Source organism: Crotalus tigris, unplaced genomic scaffold, assembly GCF_016545835.1.
Source record: "Crotalus tigris isolate CLP2741 ecotype Arizona unplaced genomic scaffold, ASM1654583v1 scf7180000019004.2909048, whole genome shotgun sequence".
In the NCBI taxonomy this organism is placed as follows: domain Eukaryota; kingdom Metazoa; phylum Chordata; class Lepidosauria; order Squamata; family Viperidae; genus Crotalus; species Crotalus tigris.
Genome location: NW_024097319.1, coordinates 1,295,475 through 1,313,174, shown reverse-complemented (window position 1 = coordinate 1,313,174; position 17,700 = coordinate 1,295,475). Strand labels below are relative to the sequence as shown.

The following is a 17,700-nucleotide window of genomic DNA, read 5'->3' as shown; positions in this document are numbered from 1 at the left end:
TTTCCTATACAAGGCTAAATGTGACATTTTAGTGATGACTCACTAAATCATCTGTGGAAGATTTGGAATTTGCCCATATTCTTTTAGGTGCTTTTGGCTACTTCAAGCATGTTGCTTTTTCTCCAGTCATGCTTTTTCTCCAGTAGCTGTGTTTTTCCCTCTATGGTTATTTTGTTTTGTTTGGACTGACATGACTTTAAAAGAGGAGTAGCAGCAGTAACACTAATTGAGTGTCCTGAACTTAAGCACTTTCTGTAGTTCGTTGGTGCTGCTACAGGTTCTAGCTTATCACGTTCTCTAGTGGTGTTGACAGAGATTATTACTCCAGAGGTTTCTAAAGCAAAGCATAATATATCTGATAGGTGGCTGAAGCTACTGTGCTAGTTATCTGTCCATCCTGCCTCCTCACTCAGTCTTAGCATACACAGTGAAAAGTAAGAGTTGGTTGTGTTAATTGCTGATTGGGAAATCAGTTAATTGCTGCACCTTAAACTGACCCACAATAAGGTGGGTAGGACAGTATCACATGTTGGCCTCATGACTAAGGTGTAGACTGGCTACATAGACAAAACAATGTATGCTGTCTTAGATTGTGTCACCTTATGGACTGGAATAAATCATATTTAACTAGCTATGTGGATGTTCAGCTACTGCGTGAACCTGGAAACCAGGAATATGAAGCAAAGTTGGGGGTTGTGGTAGAAATCAGAAAATATGAGGCCAAACCAAGACAATGTTCTAGTCCAAACAGAAAAACCTCTGTGGTCAATCATTCAAACTTCTGGGTTCACTTACCAACTGGATTAAATTACCAGTTACGAATGACCCCATATCTCAGAACATTCATTTGCTATGAAATTGGATTCCTATGGATTACCACAAAAAGAAACCAAACATAAAACAAGATTTCCACATGTGTGTATATAACCCTTCAATGCTACATTATAAACTGCTCTTCGGTGTCCCCCCATTAAATAATGAGTTGTGCTATTCACAAGAAATACAAATCAACTTCATGAAGACAAGATAGCAAATGTGCAGTTATTTGAATCTTCTTTATTGTATTCTGACTCTAATGACAAATCATACCGATGAACTGGAATTAAAAGAAACTGAGGAGATTTAAGACCTATACATATTTATTTCATAATTTGCTGAGAAATGATTTCATGCTAAAAATGAAATCAGCCATTATTTTTTATTAAAAATAGGAATGAAAATCAATTAAATCCTGGACTTGTGTATGGTAAACAAGCATAATATTCAGGTTTTACATAATTGTGAGATCTTACTAATCACTGTTCTGTGTGCGCTTTGGAGATCTGGCAACTGTGGTATTTATTCTTGTAGAATATACCTAGTATTGCAGAATGCTGTCATTTTTGTAAACTATGTTTCCTTTAATAATTACATATTCAATCAGTTCTTGATGGCCACCAAATTGATAGATTAAATGTTCCCACCTGAAAGAAGTAGATAGTTATATTTTATGCAGAGAACAGAATAAGAAATACTAGATCAGTGGTTCTCAACCTTTTTAATGCCGTGACCCCCAACTGGTCATAAGTCAAGGACTACTCAACTGGTGCAGCACCGTTTGCAGAATGGGACTTTTGGCGGGCTCAGAAGGGCAGAGACAGCCTGGACAATTCCTATTGGCTTTTGAAAGCCAATAGAATTAGACTCTATTCAAGAGAGTCTATTCTATTGGCTTTCAAAAGCCAATAGTATAAAAGGGAGTAGCACAGCTAAGGAAAAGGGGGGGGAAATGGCGGACTGCATTGTTTGGCGACCCCCGTGAAATGGTCGTTCGACCCCAAATGGGGTCCCGACCCACAGGTTGAGAACCACTGTACTAGATAGTCTATATGATCAAAACAGATAAACAAGCACAGGATGGTATGGTTAAGTGCCTTCCTATTTAAAAGAAGGCATGAATATCTAGGAAATCACTATGAACCAAGCGTGACTCAAATGAAATTTCAACTTTTATTATTAGTAATAGCATTATTATTTATAATACTTTCCCAGGTAGCACAATCTAACTAATTTCTAATAATGTCAACATTAGTGAAGACTTTACACTCTTACCTTGAAGAGTTAATGATAATAAAATCTCCTTGTTTGCCTTTTTCAATAGACCCCTGAGTGTGAGATCTCCCAAGAGCATAAGCAGCATTAATGGTAGCAGCAGCTAAGGCTTCTTTCATGGACATCTTCATGTTTACACAAGCTAAATGCATGACCATCAGCTAATGAAAAAAAACAAAAGTGCTGTCAGAATTTACTAAACAATAGATCAACAGTTACAGCAGTCACTTTTGAAAGTCTCCAAGCTCAGTTTGATATGAATTCCAAACTATGACATGATTCAAACCATAAGCAATGTCAGGCTTTTTAAAGTATATTTTATGGAATTAGGCATTCTGATTCATACAATGGGGTGGGTTGGAAGAAACAAAAGGGTAAAGGCAATCCCGTTCTGTTTTATTAATTATCTTTTTTGTAGCTCAGTGCCTCAGGAGCCTGACCAGGAATGATGTCAGCAGAGGGGGCAAGAATGACATTTTTCAGTCATTTCTTATCATTTTGGGGTGAAGTGGGGGTGGGAGATGGATGGTTGGGAATTGTTTATGTTTTGTGGATGGGCAGTTTTCCAAAATTGCATTGTTATTACATAATGGTTTGAAACCACACTTTGGCAATGTAATGTTGGGAGATCCAGAGACTACAAAAGAGAGAATAATAATCTCTACATGACCCATGAATTACACTTGAGAAACTCAAGTCTATCTGCATGGATTTCAAGTGTTCAAAAGAAATTTTCTTCTGGAAAAACTTGTAGAAAACTGCTTTCTGCATGAGGTTACTTCATACTATCAGCATATAAAACCCCACCATTCGGTTCATAATTAAATTCATAGATCACCAATATAAGAAAAATGAAACAAAATATTTTATATCTACATTCTGAGATTATAAGAAGAAAAGAAACAGTGAATGAACAATCATTATGATTCCAATAACCACCAGTATAGCAGCATTACCATAGAACAACAGTAAGCATTTGGATTAAAATCACTGCCAAGAGCCACAATCATTCCCTCTTTCAACATTTTTCTAGCTTGAGGCTGTTTCAATCTAAAAAAAAAAGAAAAAAGTAAAACAAAATGGAAAAACAAAATAAAATGCATTAGCTCATTTGCCATATACAGTATAATTTGAAATGTTCTAAAATGACAAAGGAAAAAAGCTTATTTCTTTCTGCAATGGGATGATAAATGTTCAGGATGGTAAGGTTACATTACCAAGTCTTTTAAACCTGGCAAAGTTTTAATTAGAAACTTCAGAACTAGAAAATTAAAAAATGATTTATAATTAAATCCCGTGCATGGATGCTTGGAAGTAATACTCATTTAAGTCTCACATGAGTATGAATTCCAATTCGAACTATTAAAACTGTCAGAAATAAGTACACACACACACATACACACATCTAGGTGCTATGAAGAACAATTCAGCAGAGCTTAGTTGAAACTGTCAATGGAAACAATGGAATTCTTATCTCCATCATCTCTATATGACCATCAGACAGTACTTTATACTGTAGTAAGCATGGAATTCCCCTCAATCTTGGGTCCTCTTTGTGTGAATACTCCATTCACATGGACATTCTTGTTCACATGGGACAAATAGTTAACTTTACTAACCAACTATTTCAGCCTTGACCAGTATATCAAAAATTTCAAAGTCCTGAAATACCAGAATAAGAGTAAGGATGTTTTAGAAAACTTAGATAATACAGACCTGCTAACTCATCCTTACTGAATACTGAGTTTGTTGACATTGTAAAAATAATGAATCCTCGTTTCATATGTCAATAGTTTTATTGTTATTGTGAGCTCTCTAGAGTTGTGCTTTAATATGGGTGGCCATACAAATATTTTAAATAAATTAATTAAAAAATAAATATATTCTAAAATAGGCTTTGTTTTAAGTAATATTACTCTTTTTCAAGTGGTGCAAAATCAATATTAAAGTTGAAAACGAAGCTATGTAGCATAATTCTTACAACTCATTTGTAAGGCCCAGTGAGTTCCCTGAGAGATACTCCTTATACAGACTTCCCCAATATAAAATATTTATATGTAGCCTAATACAGTGGTGGCGAACCTATGGCACGCGTGCCAGAGGCGGCACTCAGCCCCAGCCCCACCTCCCCCCGCAGCCCCCTCCTTACGAGCAGCTCCCTCGGTGGAGAGTTGCCCCTGGGCGTGGCCCATGTGGAGCAGCGCAGCCAAGGACATGGCAGCCGGGCAGCAGGAACAAGACTCCGCCTTTGCACCCCATCGCACACAGATGATGCTGCGGGGCGTGGGCAGAGGGCACAGCCACCATGGTGCTGCTGGGCTGCCTGGGTAATCTGCTGCAGTGGGCCATGGAGGCAGTGGGTGGCCCCACGGGCAGAGTGGGGAGCAGAGTGGGGGTGGGGCGGTTTTGGGGCACTTGGTCTCTCAAAGGTTTGCCATCACTGGCCTAATATATAACCTTAATATCCAGATTATAGCATTTCATTTACCTCAGGATATAAGCAGTGGTTGGCAATAGGATAGCTGCACATCTTGCCTGGGCCATGGCAACAATTCCTTCATCACTAATTTCTTCTAGATGACTTATAGCTTGTGCTCCCAGTTCAGCTCCAAGCTATGGTGACAAATGTAAGGTGACAAAGAAGCATCAATGAAATGTAAAATAAAATTCAAGCATCTGACATTGACTGGCTCCACCACTCTCTTCAGAAAACCACTCTCCTCAGATAACAGAGAACACATACTGCAGCTATCCCAAGGCCATTCATCTAGTCTGATGCCTCAGATGTGGTGGAATATGCTACCTACTAACCGCCAATATAAAGTAATGTAATGTAATGTAATGTAATGTAATGTAATAATGTAAGAATAGAATAGAATAGAATAGAATAGAATAGAATATACTTTATTTAGCCAAAATATGATTAGATACACAAGGAATTTGTCTCTGATGCAAAATCTACCAATGTACATGCAAAGCAACAGGGTAATAAAAATCATAATAAGAGGGGGTAATAAAGAAGATAAGAATGATAATAATAATACTGCAACCATACAACATGGGGTAAATATACTTAGACATAAGACAGTATTGTAAGAATTAGATGTTCAACAGAATAATAGCACAAGGGAAAAAATTGTCCCTATATCTATTTGTTTGGGCATGCAATGCCCTATAGTGGCATCCCAAGGGAAGGCATTGAAACAATATGTCCATATCTATATCCAATCCATATTATATCCATATCCAATCCATATTATATCCATATCCATCCATATCCCTAGCGAATAAGAGATCTTGATAGAAATAGGCAAGAATTGTTACCAAAGTGACACACATAAAAACATGTCTTAAGTCCAAAAGAAGTAGAAAGAATGTGAAGCTGACTCAGACAGAAACTTTCTGATTCCCACAAGTGTAAAAGGGAGAGGAAGTAAAGCACCATAAGACTTGCAAGATTCTGTTAGTATAATCCATTTAATAAAATGTAGCTTTTGCCTTTCTGTGGAGTAGATTTTTTGGTCTGGGCTAAAGAGTGGACCTGACAGTATCACTGTCATGTGGAATGGTAACAAGTACCATTTTAATCCTTTGTTCAGAACATAAATTGTCTGGGCTGAAATTATTTCAAACTTATTTGATAGAGCCATTGGCCTTGACCTTTGAGTCAACGTTGACTGATGGATCCTTGGTGCTCTCTGAGTTTGCTTGTTTTCTTGCAGACATTTCATTACCCAAAGTAGGTAACATCATCAGTGCTAGTAAGGAGTGCTGTTTGCTGTTCACTCCTGGAAACTGTCTGGGCAAGATTTTCAGAAATGGTTTGCCATTAACTCCTTCCTAAGACTGCAAGAGAGTGACTAGCCCAAGTCACTCAGCTGGTTTTGTAGCAAAGGCCAGACTAGAACTCATGACCTCCCAGTTTCTAGACTTACTTCTTATTTTCTTTTTAGAAACTCCTGAACTTCTTTAGATAGTACTGTATAAACTACTATATTTGTGCTGTATGAAAGAATTAATATGTCATTAATGGAGAGGAAAACCTGTCATAGATTGATTTTAGTTTTGTTGCATTAATATGTTAACTTTTACTGAGAATTCAATACCAGTAGACATGAGGGCTTCTATATGTCATCCCCACAACAGTCTGTAAGGTAAGCTCACCCCAGAAATGGATTGACCCAGAATTACCCAATGAGCTTTGTGGTAAAGCAATAAAGCCTATATCAGATGTGTACCAGCCAAACATGTTGGACTTCAGTTTATATATTTTGCATGAGAGTTGAAATCCAATGCAAACAGATGGAAGGCTCCAGGCTGCTAACAGATGGGCCGTATTTGTCCTAGACACAATCATTAGGATTCAAAGAGCATTTCCACTGAGACCACCCTCCCCCTTGCACGTTTCCAAATTTCCTTTCCAAAAGGAAAGGAGAGGTTTGCCTGGAATGTGTGTAACTGCTTGTCCAGCTGTTTGAAAAACATATTTCAAAGCTATGCAAATAAGATATAACAATAACAATAATATGCTTCAGTTATTTCCTGGTCACATTTGCATATCACATGAAAACATGATTTTACAAGTATGGAACTGAACTCTATAATATTCCAAAAGTTTCAGAGCAGCTCCCAAAACTCCTCCAAAAGTTGTTAGCATATTATGATTTTTTTAAAATGAGACCACGGGAAGTAATAAAAATATAGAAACTTATTAAATTTAACCCAGTTAAATAACATTTTGTAAATTTGTCCCTGGACTATTATTTTGTGAAATGAAATGTGGCTTCTTTCATATAGTTCAAAACTAAGCGGGATCCTTGGCCTGAAAATAATTGGAGGATCCTGGCAATGCAATATAATGAGTCCAGCTCCTGAAATCTAGCTCCTCCTCTCTTTCCTGGAAAACTGGAAGGGGTTGAGAAAAAAATTCTCATATAAAGGGTTTATTATCTGACAGAGGAGGCATTAACACTTACAAATAGAAATATATTTGGATTCCTCTTGGTCAGATGAAAATAAGGAAGGGGAGAAAGGAGCATGCAGTCAAATTCCCATTGTTCAAAACTACGGTTTATCATGATATCTAAAAATGGGCCATGGTATATTATGATTGAAATTAATGCAGAAGTTTTCAGATGCCTTTAGAGATCACTATGAAATGTGCTTCTTTTTTACATTTCAATGTTTGCTTGAGAGTTATTTTTCCCTAAATAAAACATGAATAACTACCAGAAGAAAGAGATGACATTAAATTATAATCCATAACTTTATTTTTTTTGCTTTAATTCATTAAATAGATCAAATATGTTTGGGATATCACCATCACCTTTTAAATACTGTTTAGTTGAAGCTTATATTGGAATATATTGTATTATATAAATTATCAGAATAGTAATGATAATCTTTGGAACAAAGTATGATGGAGCAACTATTAAACTGTATATTGTTAATACAATGAAAAAGATAAAAGGAGAATTCATCCTTTAATTTTATATCATAAGGAAAAGATAAGCAAAATCAATGTTTGAAAAGTGATCAGCAAAGGTTAGAAGGTTCAGCTTTCTAAAAGATTAACCTCATATGCTGCTGCTACATTTCTCTGTTACTTATTACCAAAATGTTGTCCTGCACGTTAGCATGATATGTTTGTCTTTGCTCTTATCTCAGAACAGAATCAAAAGCAAAGCATCTTGGTAAGGCATACCTCAGCACTTCTCATTGGATGCAGCTCATCCCCATGGAAGTTCATTTGTAACCCTATAGCTTTTCCAGCCTGAAGAATTCTTTTGGTAGAACACAGATCAAACACACCCTTTTCACAGAAGACATCTATATTGTCCACATGTATTTCACCATTAAGGTCAAGTTCCTTCAGTTTAGGAAGATGGGTGTTGATAATGTCATCAGCAGCTTCTGTAGCATTTTTCCCTCTGTTAAAGAGAAAATAAAACAAATCTGCAAAATCAGCATATGCTCCTCATTCCTTTATGCCTAAAAATCAATAGATGAAGTAAGAACTGTTTGATTATAAGGTGGCCAGAGGATATTATAAATATCCTGCCTTTCATTGTCTAATCATTTCCCCCTCAGTCTGCAACTCTCTGGCTTCCCACTTTCCATTATTTCCTGCAGAAAGAGAGTATGAAAAAACTCCTTCCTTTCATTGTGTTTTTTCAAGAGCGACACTACTTTCACAAGTAGTAGCAATAGCACTTAGTGCATACCATAGTGCTTTAGAGCATTCTCTGAGCGGTTTACAGAGTCAGCATATTGCCCCCAATAATTTGGGTCCTCATTTTACCAACCTTGGAAGCATGGAAGGCTGAGTCAACCTTGAGCTATTCAGGATCAAACTGCTGGCAGTTGGCAGAGTTAGCCTGTAATACTGCATTCTAACCACTGCGCCACCATGGCTCAGTTGTGACTTTAGAAATTGTCAGATAATTTCTCCTTTACTTAAAAAATCAAGATAATGCAACCATTCAATACGTTTGCCCTAAAATTTAGTGGAAAATTCTGAAAAATCATCTGTGCCCAACTCTACCTCAAGTGATATAGACAAAAGAACACATAATTACTTAGGTACTGCATGGGCTCCACAGTAGGTAGAAGAAATACCAATGCCCAATTCCTTTTTAGCCTGTTCAATGACCCTGAGCATTTTAATTTCTGTTTCTAGATTTAAACCATATCCACTTTTGCATTCAACCAAAGTAGTGCCTGCTCGGAGCATCCGTAACAGACGGATTTTAAAACTTTTGAAGAGTTCATCTTCTTGGGCTTTCTGAGTCTTCTCCACAGTGAAATGTATTCCTCCTCCAGCTTGATGAATATCCATGTAAGAAGCTCCTGCCAACTTAAAAACAGAATCATTCATGAAACATGTGCCTGGGACAAAGATCAGAGTACTACACCAGAAAAGTTCTCTTGGAAAAGTTCTAAAATAACTTCAATTCCTAAACTGGGAATAGATCCACAGGAGATAATCTCTTATAGATCCATTTTACTTCTTAATTTAGATTATAAATTATATACAAAACATTGGCAATCATCTTAAATATATTGTTGAGACAATAAAAGAACCATATCTCTATTAGGAAAATATCAAGTATTGTATGGTTATCAATGAAGGTTGTATGGTTAATATGACTCAGCTATATGTTCACTGGCTTTTTTAAAGCATTCAGTTTTCCGGAGGAGACTTAAAATGTATAAGTTCAAGCCCTATTCTGCGATCATTTTGCTAATATGATTGATCAGATTTATATATGTACAACTGTGCAAATAAGGCTTAGCAATTAACATACTTTGTTGTAATTTTGTGAGGCACTAAACAAAGTTGCTCAATCAGTTCTTTCATTTAATTTGGCTTTAGAAGCTTTAGCAATTGTACTGTGCACTAACAATCAAATTCAAGGAATTAAATTTGGAGATAAATTATATTTATTAAGCTTCCTCGCAGATAATATGACATTTACATTGTTGAACCCCCAACTCTGCAGCCAAACAGTAAGAAAAAACTTAAGGGATCTGCAGAGGTATTTGGCATACTGTCCTCTTAAATCAGAAGATCAAACTGTGAACTAATACAGATAATATATCAGAACCTGACAACTTTTTAAAATTATATACTCTTCCAGTTGAAAATTTTTTCAAAAATAAATAAAATTAATAATGCTTTTACCAAGACAATGTTTCAGATTTCAGAGGAAAAAAAGTAGTATTGATAGATGGAATGCCCCCTCTAGCCATGCTGAGGATGTTCAGGGGAGGAAAATCTGATATAGATGAGCTAAATTAAAATTATTGAAGAATTATAACTTCTGTAGGATTAATGACAGTGTGCTGGTACTTGGCCAAGTAATATGGAAGAGATACAAGTTGCACCAGCTAAGCAGGGTATTGGATAGAGATGCAGTTAGGAATTCTATAACTTGCCTATATATTATTTGAGAACTGCATATCATTATTTGGAACAACCAAAAGGAACAATGTCAAAGGATAGCTGAAATATTGACTTAGGAAATCCCATCATTAAACCAAAATGGCAATTGTCTTTCAGTTCCAGCTGAAGGCATTGCTTTAGGTACACACAGGTATTTAAATCCTGTTGGAGTAATATACATGTACATGATTATACATGTATAAAGCATTAAATGCCCTGCAGAACTTGGATTGTTATATCTATTCCTGTGATCCAAAACTTAAAAACAAGGAGTTGATGTCTACTTACTTTTGGCAGCAAAACTATTGCACAACATTGGTCATGTCTTTAAATTTTAACAATTTTTATTTGTGGGTTAAAACAGCATTTTTCAAATGCAGCATTAGAAAAAAGTATTGATGAATTTATACTAATAAACTTTCAGAGGCAAGAACCACATTTTTACCAAACGTATAAAATGAATAAGTTAAATCATTCATTATTCTGTTGTTGCCAGTATCTCAGGGACCTGAGGTCAGTGTGGTCCCATTTCAGTGACTGCATCCAAGGTTACAATATTTCTGCATTTCCAAAGCAAACAGAAAAGCACTTCAGGCACATACAGTCTAACAGAAAGAAACCCAAATCTTTTCTAAATGTTGTAACTTACCTTCATTGCAAATTCATGAACCCTGTCACCAGCCCACACAGGATGTGTGTGTGCATCTACTAAACCTAATTAGAAATAAATTAAATATAAAGTAAATATGAATTCTGGAGTTTTCAAAGTTAGCCATTACTGGTAGTACACAAGAGAGAGAGTATTACCAAACTTTAATAATGAATCATGCAGTTAGCAAATGCCTTGCATTGCATGTTTAGAAATTGAAAATGTGAAATAGAGAGAAACCTGTTGTTTGCATGTAACTTTGTAGCAAATAGTCTAGACTCTAGAAAGAGATTAAACATCTCTTGTCTTTGAGAATATTCATGCAACTTCTACAGAGTCTAATGAAGAGTATAATTGTAATTTGATTTATTCATTTACTTCCTAGATTTAAATCCCATCTTTCTACAGAAGCTCAGGGTAGTGTATATATACTATTTCCCAGTCCAAATTTATCTTCACAACAATACTTTGAGATAGACTGGGCTGAGAATTAATGACTGACCTAAATACTGTATTTCACTTTTATCTGAATTCCAGCTGCTGAGAAGTGGGATTGTGGGACAATGGACCCATCATTCATTCATTCATTCATTCATTTAAAATTTCTTATTTATTTGAAAATTTTCTATGGCATCATTCTTGTAAACATGCATTCAGCTATCCATGGATGGAAATATTAAATCTTTATATTCTTCAGGGCAATTTTTATATATTCTTTTTCAGGCTTTGCTAGTATTTCGGTTCTGAAGCTTCTTGATTTAATTGTATGCTGCTTGCTTAATGTATACATATTAGACAGTTGAAGGTTGTTTTTGTGCTACTCATTCTTTGACCAGGAAAACCTTCAGGAACACAAAGGAGCTCTCAAGGCAGAGTTCTGTCAGTTCTGTCAAGTTGGGATAAAATGCCTGATCTAAGATCTTCCAGACAGTTTTGTAACTGTGGTACTAGCTGAGGGATTGTGAGAAATGTACCCTCTGAAGATCTCTGGGAAACATCAGGTAGAGAAGGCTGCAATTATAACAGAATTAATAATAGAATGTACTAGAAAAAACAAGAAGAGTAGCCTAGTCCCAAGACATGAATGCTTGAATTGCACCTGAAAAAACACTAGAAACCACTACCGCTCCTGAAGCACTGGTATCACATGTCTTAAAAACCAACACCACCAGCATGTGATAGATTGTGTCTATGAAAGGGGAAATGGTGTAATGGACTACAGTTAAGGGGCAGTTTTCCTGGAAGGAGGGAGTACATTCCAAGAAGAGGGGTAAGATAAGAGGCAACACAACCTGCAGCTAGATGGGAGACTAAGGAAGAGATTTAGAATAACCACTCCCTAGAATCTCCCAAAATATTTCCATTAGGATTAGAATAGTATAGATTTAGTCTGGCAAGATTCCTTCTATACCATGTAAGCAAATAAAAAAAAAACTTGAACTTTGGTTGAATTGTTCTATGTCATTCTTGGGCTGGGCCTGACACTTGCTGCCACATTCTGCACTAGATGAAGCTTCTGGTTCTGATATTATATATTATACATTAAAGGTTCTGAAATGCTCAACAGACATATTCAATTTGACAGAACCATCTTTCTTTCAGAATGTTCTGTCTCTTTTACTCGGTCCTTTTCATTTCAAGGGAAAAGAAAGGCATAAAATAAAGGCATGGCTTGTCCCTCTATAAATACATAAATTTCTGCTTGGTGCAGTGAATCTTTTAATCCATACCAACCTGGTAAAATGCATTTTCCCGAACAATCAATTATTTTGTCAAAAGTTGCTCCAGAGAATTGCTCACGAATGGCCCTTGCATCACCAACTGCCTTTATATACCCATCTCTGAAAACAAACCACAACTTGTGAGGTTAAAATTCATGGAATTATCTGTCTCTTCCTAATGTAAGCCTTTCTTCTCAAGTGCTGAAGATCTCCTTCATCATGTGGTTTTAAGCACTATCTTGTGATCTACCAGTATGGAAAGAAGAATAAACTGGGGGCTAGATTGGGGCTTGCTTACAGATGAGTCTGGTCTGGAGAAATTGCTCTCTCTCATTTTTGCAAAAGGCCTAGAAAATGTTCTCGCACTCCTCCTCTGTATCCCTGCAATCACTTCCCATCTCTTTTTTCTTTTCAGAAAAAATAAGAGATACAGGTATTCCTCGACTTACAACAGTTTGTTTAGCAACCATTCAAAATTACAATGGCACTGAAAAATGTGACTTATGCCCGTTTTTCACAGTTACGACCTTTGCAGCATCCCCATGATTGTGTGATCAAAATTCAGATGCTTGGCAATTGGTTCATATTTATGACCCTTGCTGTGTACCACAGTCATGTTATCACCTTTTGCGACCTTCTGACAAGCAAAGTCAATGGAAAGCCAGATTCACTTAACAACTGCCTTACTAACTTATCAACTGCAGTGGTTCACTTCACAACTGTGGCAGGAAAGGTCATAAAATGGGGCAAAGCTCACTTAACAACAGAAATTTTGGACTCAATTGTGGTCGTAAATCAAGGACTACCTGCACTCAAACTCTTTACTGCTAGTCACAGATGTCAATCAATCCATTTCAGCAGGAATAATATGCTCCCATATTAGGAAAGAGTAAATTACCAAAATCAGTGGGGTAATTAATTTAAGTATATTTTGTTCGTTTTAATGAGTCTCCTCCATGTGTGGTTACATCTTGATTGGCTCATGAACTCATTGATAGTAGAAAAGTAGAAATGTATATGCATGCAGTGTTATGTAGGTTTCTTGGTGCTAGCTGGGCTTCATAAAAGGTGCTTCATGGCAAACTCCCATGGTTAATGCAAGCCGTGGCGTTCATGCCTATGGAGCTCTTGGTGCTCTTTGAGCTTGGTTGTTTGCTTGAAGACATATTGATGAAAAGTCTGCAAGCAAATGACCAAGCTCAGAGAGCACCAAGGACGGCACAGTTCAATCCTGAGCCAAGCATACTCTCTCTTCTGAAGTGAATTTGTTCTATCCTAAACTTTCGTTCCAAGAAAGTTAATTAAGTAAAGCAATAACCAAACGTTCTTAATCGCTGGATTTATTGCCAATGGGGGGGGGGAGAGAGACTCCACCGGCTTTAATGCTTCAGGCAACAGTTTCTCTCATTCGCCTCTCAGCTGAAAGACCAGGGGAGCTGGCCGCGGCCGTCGGAATGCCTCTCTGCCCAGAGCCAGCCACACACTTTCCCCCTCCTAAGATGCACTTACTTGCCGACCACCACGCTGGCGTTTTCCCTCAGAGCCAACTGCTGCATGCCGGCCTCCAAGAGATACTGCTCGCCTTGGGTGCAAACAAGCACCAGTTGCCGGGCTCCTTCGAGCAGCAATTTGTACTCACCGCCGGCCATCGCCTCGTCCGCCGCAGAGCTAAGACAGGAGCCGGACAGCGGCCCAGGGGCAGAGAGCGCGGAGCAAAGTTTGCTTGGTCAGGGTGGACGTCTCAGGAAGGGCCGAATTCATTTGCTGGCATTCAGCACGAAGAGGCGCAACCCAGCTTAATACGTAGTACTTCGTCGCCCTTGCTTTACTCACGACCCTGTGTTATCAGTCAGTTTGCTTGCGTCCTTGCGATGTCGGGGGGGGGGGGAGCGGGGCTGCCCTCTGGAATAGCCTTCCCCTGCATCCTCTACCCTGCCTTGCCACCCTCTGATTAAGGGTGGTGGTGAAACTTTTGGGTTGAGATAACGGCGAGAGGATGGATTTTACTTGGGATACAAACATTGTCTTGGTTCTTTTTTTAATTTTGTGAGGCTACCCAGAATCATTTAGAAGCTGGGCTGCCTGAAAACTTGATAAATAGACGCAAAGCAAGTCACAATCGGCTTAGTGCCACTATGCACTGTGATTTAGGGGCCATAATGGACTGAATCTGCACAGTGGGATTTGGAATTGTTTAGAAATAGGGGGAAAAGCCATGAGAAACGGTTGACACAAGAAATAAATGTCCAACCATATAAACCAGCTAACCCACTCAGTCACAGAGGTAAAATAAGTTTTCTAGATACAAAAGACGCCTTCTCAACCAAGGAAAAAACCAGTGAATCCCAATCTATTGAGAAGTTTTGAAATGGCAAATGGTACCTCATTGGTGCCACCTGGGACAATTTTTGGAAAAGAAACAATAAAGAAATGAACACACACACATACATACACACTTTTCTCATGTCAGAATGAACAGAAAGAGAATATAGGGGGCTGTGGTAAATCTGAGGTCTTAGCCTGGATGGCAAACCACAGCTGGTTAGGACCTCTGTGGCATCTGCTAGAGGACCAAAGTTGTAATTTCTCTCTTGTGATGGATTTTACTTATGGGATTTTATTTTAAGTGCTTGCTTATAATTCCAAAATATCGGAGGGTAAACTCTTAGTACAAAGCTTTAAAAGTTTATTTAGTAAGGTGTAGCATAAATTTCAGACCACAAAGCTTGCACTTCAATCCCTGTGGTAGAATTGCCACAGTCTTTTATAGTTTTCTCAAAGCAATATCCATTATTTCCAAATCGATTTCCTAATCGATTTTACTTCAATTGTCAACTTCTCCCTTGTTTTCTAGAAGGCACGCTCAAAACTAAGGTGTGTATTTGGCATTATTAGCTCAACCTTATGCATCAATGGAAGCAACTGCCATAGAGTTCAATGGAGCTGAGGTACTCCCTGGTCCCTCTTTAGGCTCCGATGAAGCGAATTTACTGCTGGGGTAGCGTGTATTCGATGAGAACAAACATTTGATGAAGGGTAGCAGTTTTAAACCCAAAGCCCGAGTTTTGTGGAATCTCAAGAACAGTCACATTTACTCTTCTGTTCGGAGCACAAATCTGTCAGAGCAACCGAAATAAAAGGGTCTAGTTGCATCTATAATACACTATAGCCCTCAGCTAAGTTTATCTATGATATTCCGACAGGAAGGAAGGAATCTCAAACTCTACGGTTAATCATAAAGGCATATTCAAATATCAGTTACAGGAAAAAATCAAGTCCTTGCACTTAAGAAATTGAAGGACTTGTTGAACACGAGCCACGAGCTCTTTCCTATTCAGACTCGGTAAGAATTGGGGACGAAGCCGCCAGAATAGGCAGCTGAACTGCGGAGTTCCGCCCTGTTTTGTGGGTAGAGTCAAGATCGGGCGGAAACTGCGGAGATTTATTGATCAGCTCCCGCGGCCGCAGTCCAGACCACAGGAACCGATTAAACCCCTCGCGGCCCAAGTAGAAGGCGGGGATGGGGAGGGGGGAAGAGAGGGAGAGATCCTGCGCCCTCCCATTCTATGGCCGAAGCCAGGCGGAGGTCCCTCGGGCGAAGAATCCCCACCTGCCCGTGCACCAAAGGGCTTTGCTGCCGGCGGGTACCCGAGAACGGCCGCAATCCCAACCAGAGTTCCGTGGGAATGCTCGCCTCGTGCCCAGCAGCCGGGCTCAACGGTTTCCCAGCGGGAAGTCCAGTCTGACCAGGCCGAGAGCACAAGTGCCTCAGCTGCGCCGGAGTTCGCCTGGGGCTGCTGGTTGCCATCGCCCGAGGAAGCTCTGCTGGTTAAGGTGAGCGGGGGTCCCTCCGGGCTCTTTTGAGCTCTGCAGGTGCCGGAAGATCGAGCAGCTGCAGACGTCGCCTCACCCTCTGCGCTGTGCCCATCTGTCTTTTCGGGGTTAGGAAGGCAGAGGTTAACTTGTCTGGCCGACATAGTTGCTCCCTCCTACGGCAGTATAAAAACATCACCCAGAAGTGTTGGAATCGACTGGGTCAGATCAGTCTTGGAGAAAGACATTCCGTGTATGCAGGATTTCTGGATGAAATTATGTTTAGTCATTTTAGTAAATCCTTCCACTTTGCTAAGTCACTAAACAGTATTGAATAAATTTAAACTACAGATAGTCTTCAGTAAACGACGGTAAGTAATTAGGACTGGGAACTCTGTTGCTTAGCAAAACAGTCATAAAGCACAATATCACATGACCGCAATGATTTATGAGTTCCAGTTCTAATGGATTAGGCAAATCCCTGTGGTTTTTAGGTATGATGTCATGTTATCAAAATTTGCAACTTCCTATGGTTTCCTCTCTGTTTGTTGGAAGCAGGCAGTGAAGGTTGCAAATGGCAATCGCATGACACAATATACTGAAGCCATTGTGAGTGCAAGCTAGTTGCCTAGTGTCCAGATCACAATTGTGTGACCACGTGGATGCTGCAATGGCTGCAGCTTTGAGCACATCTCTTTGTTCAATACCATTCTGATTTTGGTTGCTCACTGACTACCTCTAAAACTAGACTCATAGTAAAGATGTTTTTTCCCCCTTCCATTAAATTGTATTCAATTCTCAGAGACTTTCTAAATTAGTCTCTGCAGTTTTCTGGCAAGATTTTTCAGAAGTAGTGTGCCATTGCCTAGGGATAAGAGAAAGGGACTGGCCCAAGATCACCCACTTGGCTTCATGCCAAAGGTGGGACTAGAACTAGCACTCTCCTAGTTTCTAGCCTGATGACTTAATCACTACACCAAACTGGCTCTGCAAGAAAATTGCAGGGACTTGTCCAGGCAGCCTTGGAACACTGATGATAATTTAAAAGAATATGTTCACTAAAAGCATAGTAATACCTCTTCTAAAGGTCAGTCACAGTTGTAGACAAAATGTATTCTAAAATTGTAGCTTTGGAGCTAATATATTTCATAATTTAGGAGCAACCAATACTAGCTTCCAAATTCTGGTTGACAAGAACAAGATTCCAAAGCACAGATAAACATTAGTTTTGACATCTATTCAAGCTTGAAGTTGTTCCCTACAATAAGACAGGTGGAGCCACATACTTTTATATTTTTTTCTCAAAACTCTCTCCACTGATACCACCATACACTTTAGCTTGATATACACTATTGGCAAGTCACCAATAAGCATTCAAACATCAGAAAAAAGGAAAACAAAAATTATTTTTGATGCAAAAATTCTTGTTGTAAAGTATAATTGTGTGACCCACTTGCACACACATGTAGGACCATTTAATT

General features: G+C 38.6%; 2 protein-coding genes across 5 annotated transcripts in view; one reads left to right on the top strand and one right to left on the bottom strand.

Annotated features, from left to right (window-relative positions):
- Positions 1–1,036: 1,036 nt before the first annotated feature.
- Positions 1,037–14,241, bottom strand: AMDHD1 (amidohydrolase domain containing 1). The gene is made up of 9 exons (XM_039358189.1): positions 13,916–14,241; positions 12,420–12,526; positions 10,686–10,750; positions 8,670–8,947; positions 7,796–8,021; positions 4,580–4,704; positions 3,048–3,141; positions 2,092–2,252; positions 1,037–1,463 (listed from the first exon to the last, which is right to left on the bottom strand). Exons 1-9 carry the CDS (start codon positions 14,053–14,055, stop codon positions 1,358–1,360), a joined length of 1,302 nt encoding a protein of 433 aa, XP_039214123.1. The 5' UTR covers positions 14,056–14,241; the 3' UTR covers positions 1,037–1,357.
- Positions 14,242–15,426: 1,185 nt separating this feature from the next.
- Positions 15,427–17,700, top strand: part of CCDC38 (coiled-coil domain containing 38) — a 38,061-nt gene continuing 35,787 nt past the window's right edge. For 2 of the 4 annotated variants that reach the window (XM_039358151.1, XM_039358154.1), the window contains exon 1: positions 15,427–16,240. The gene's annotated coding sequence lies outside the window, so the exon portion shown is untranslated. The remainder of the gene's footprint in view (positions 16,241–17,700) is intronic. The other 2 variants (XM_039358152.1, XM_039358150.1) reach the window with 2 other exon arrangements.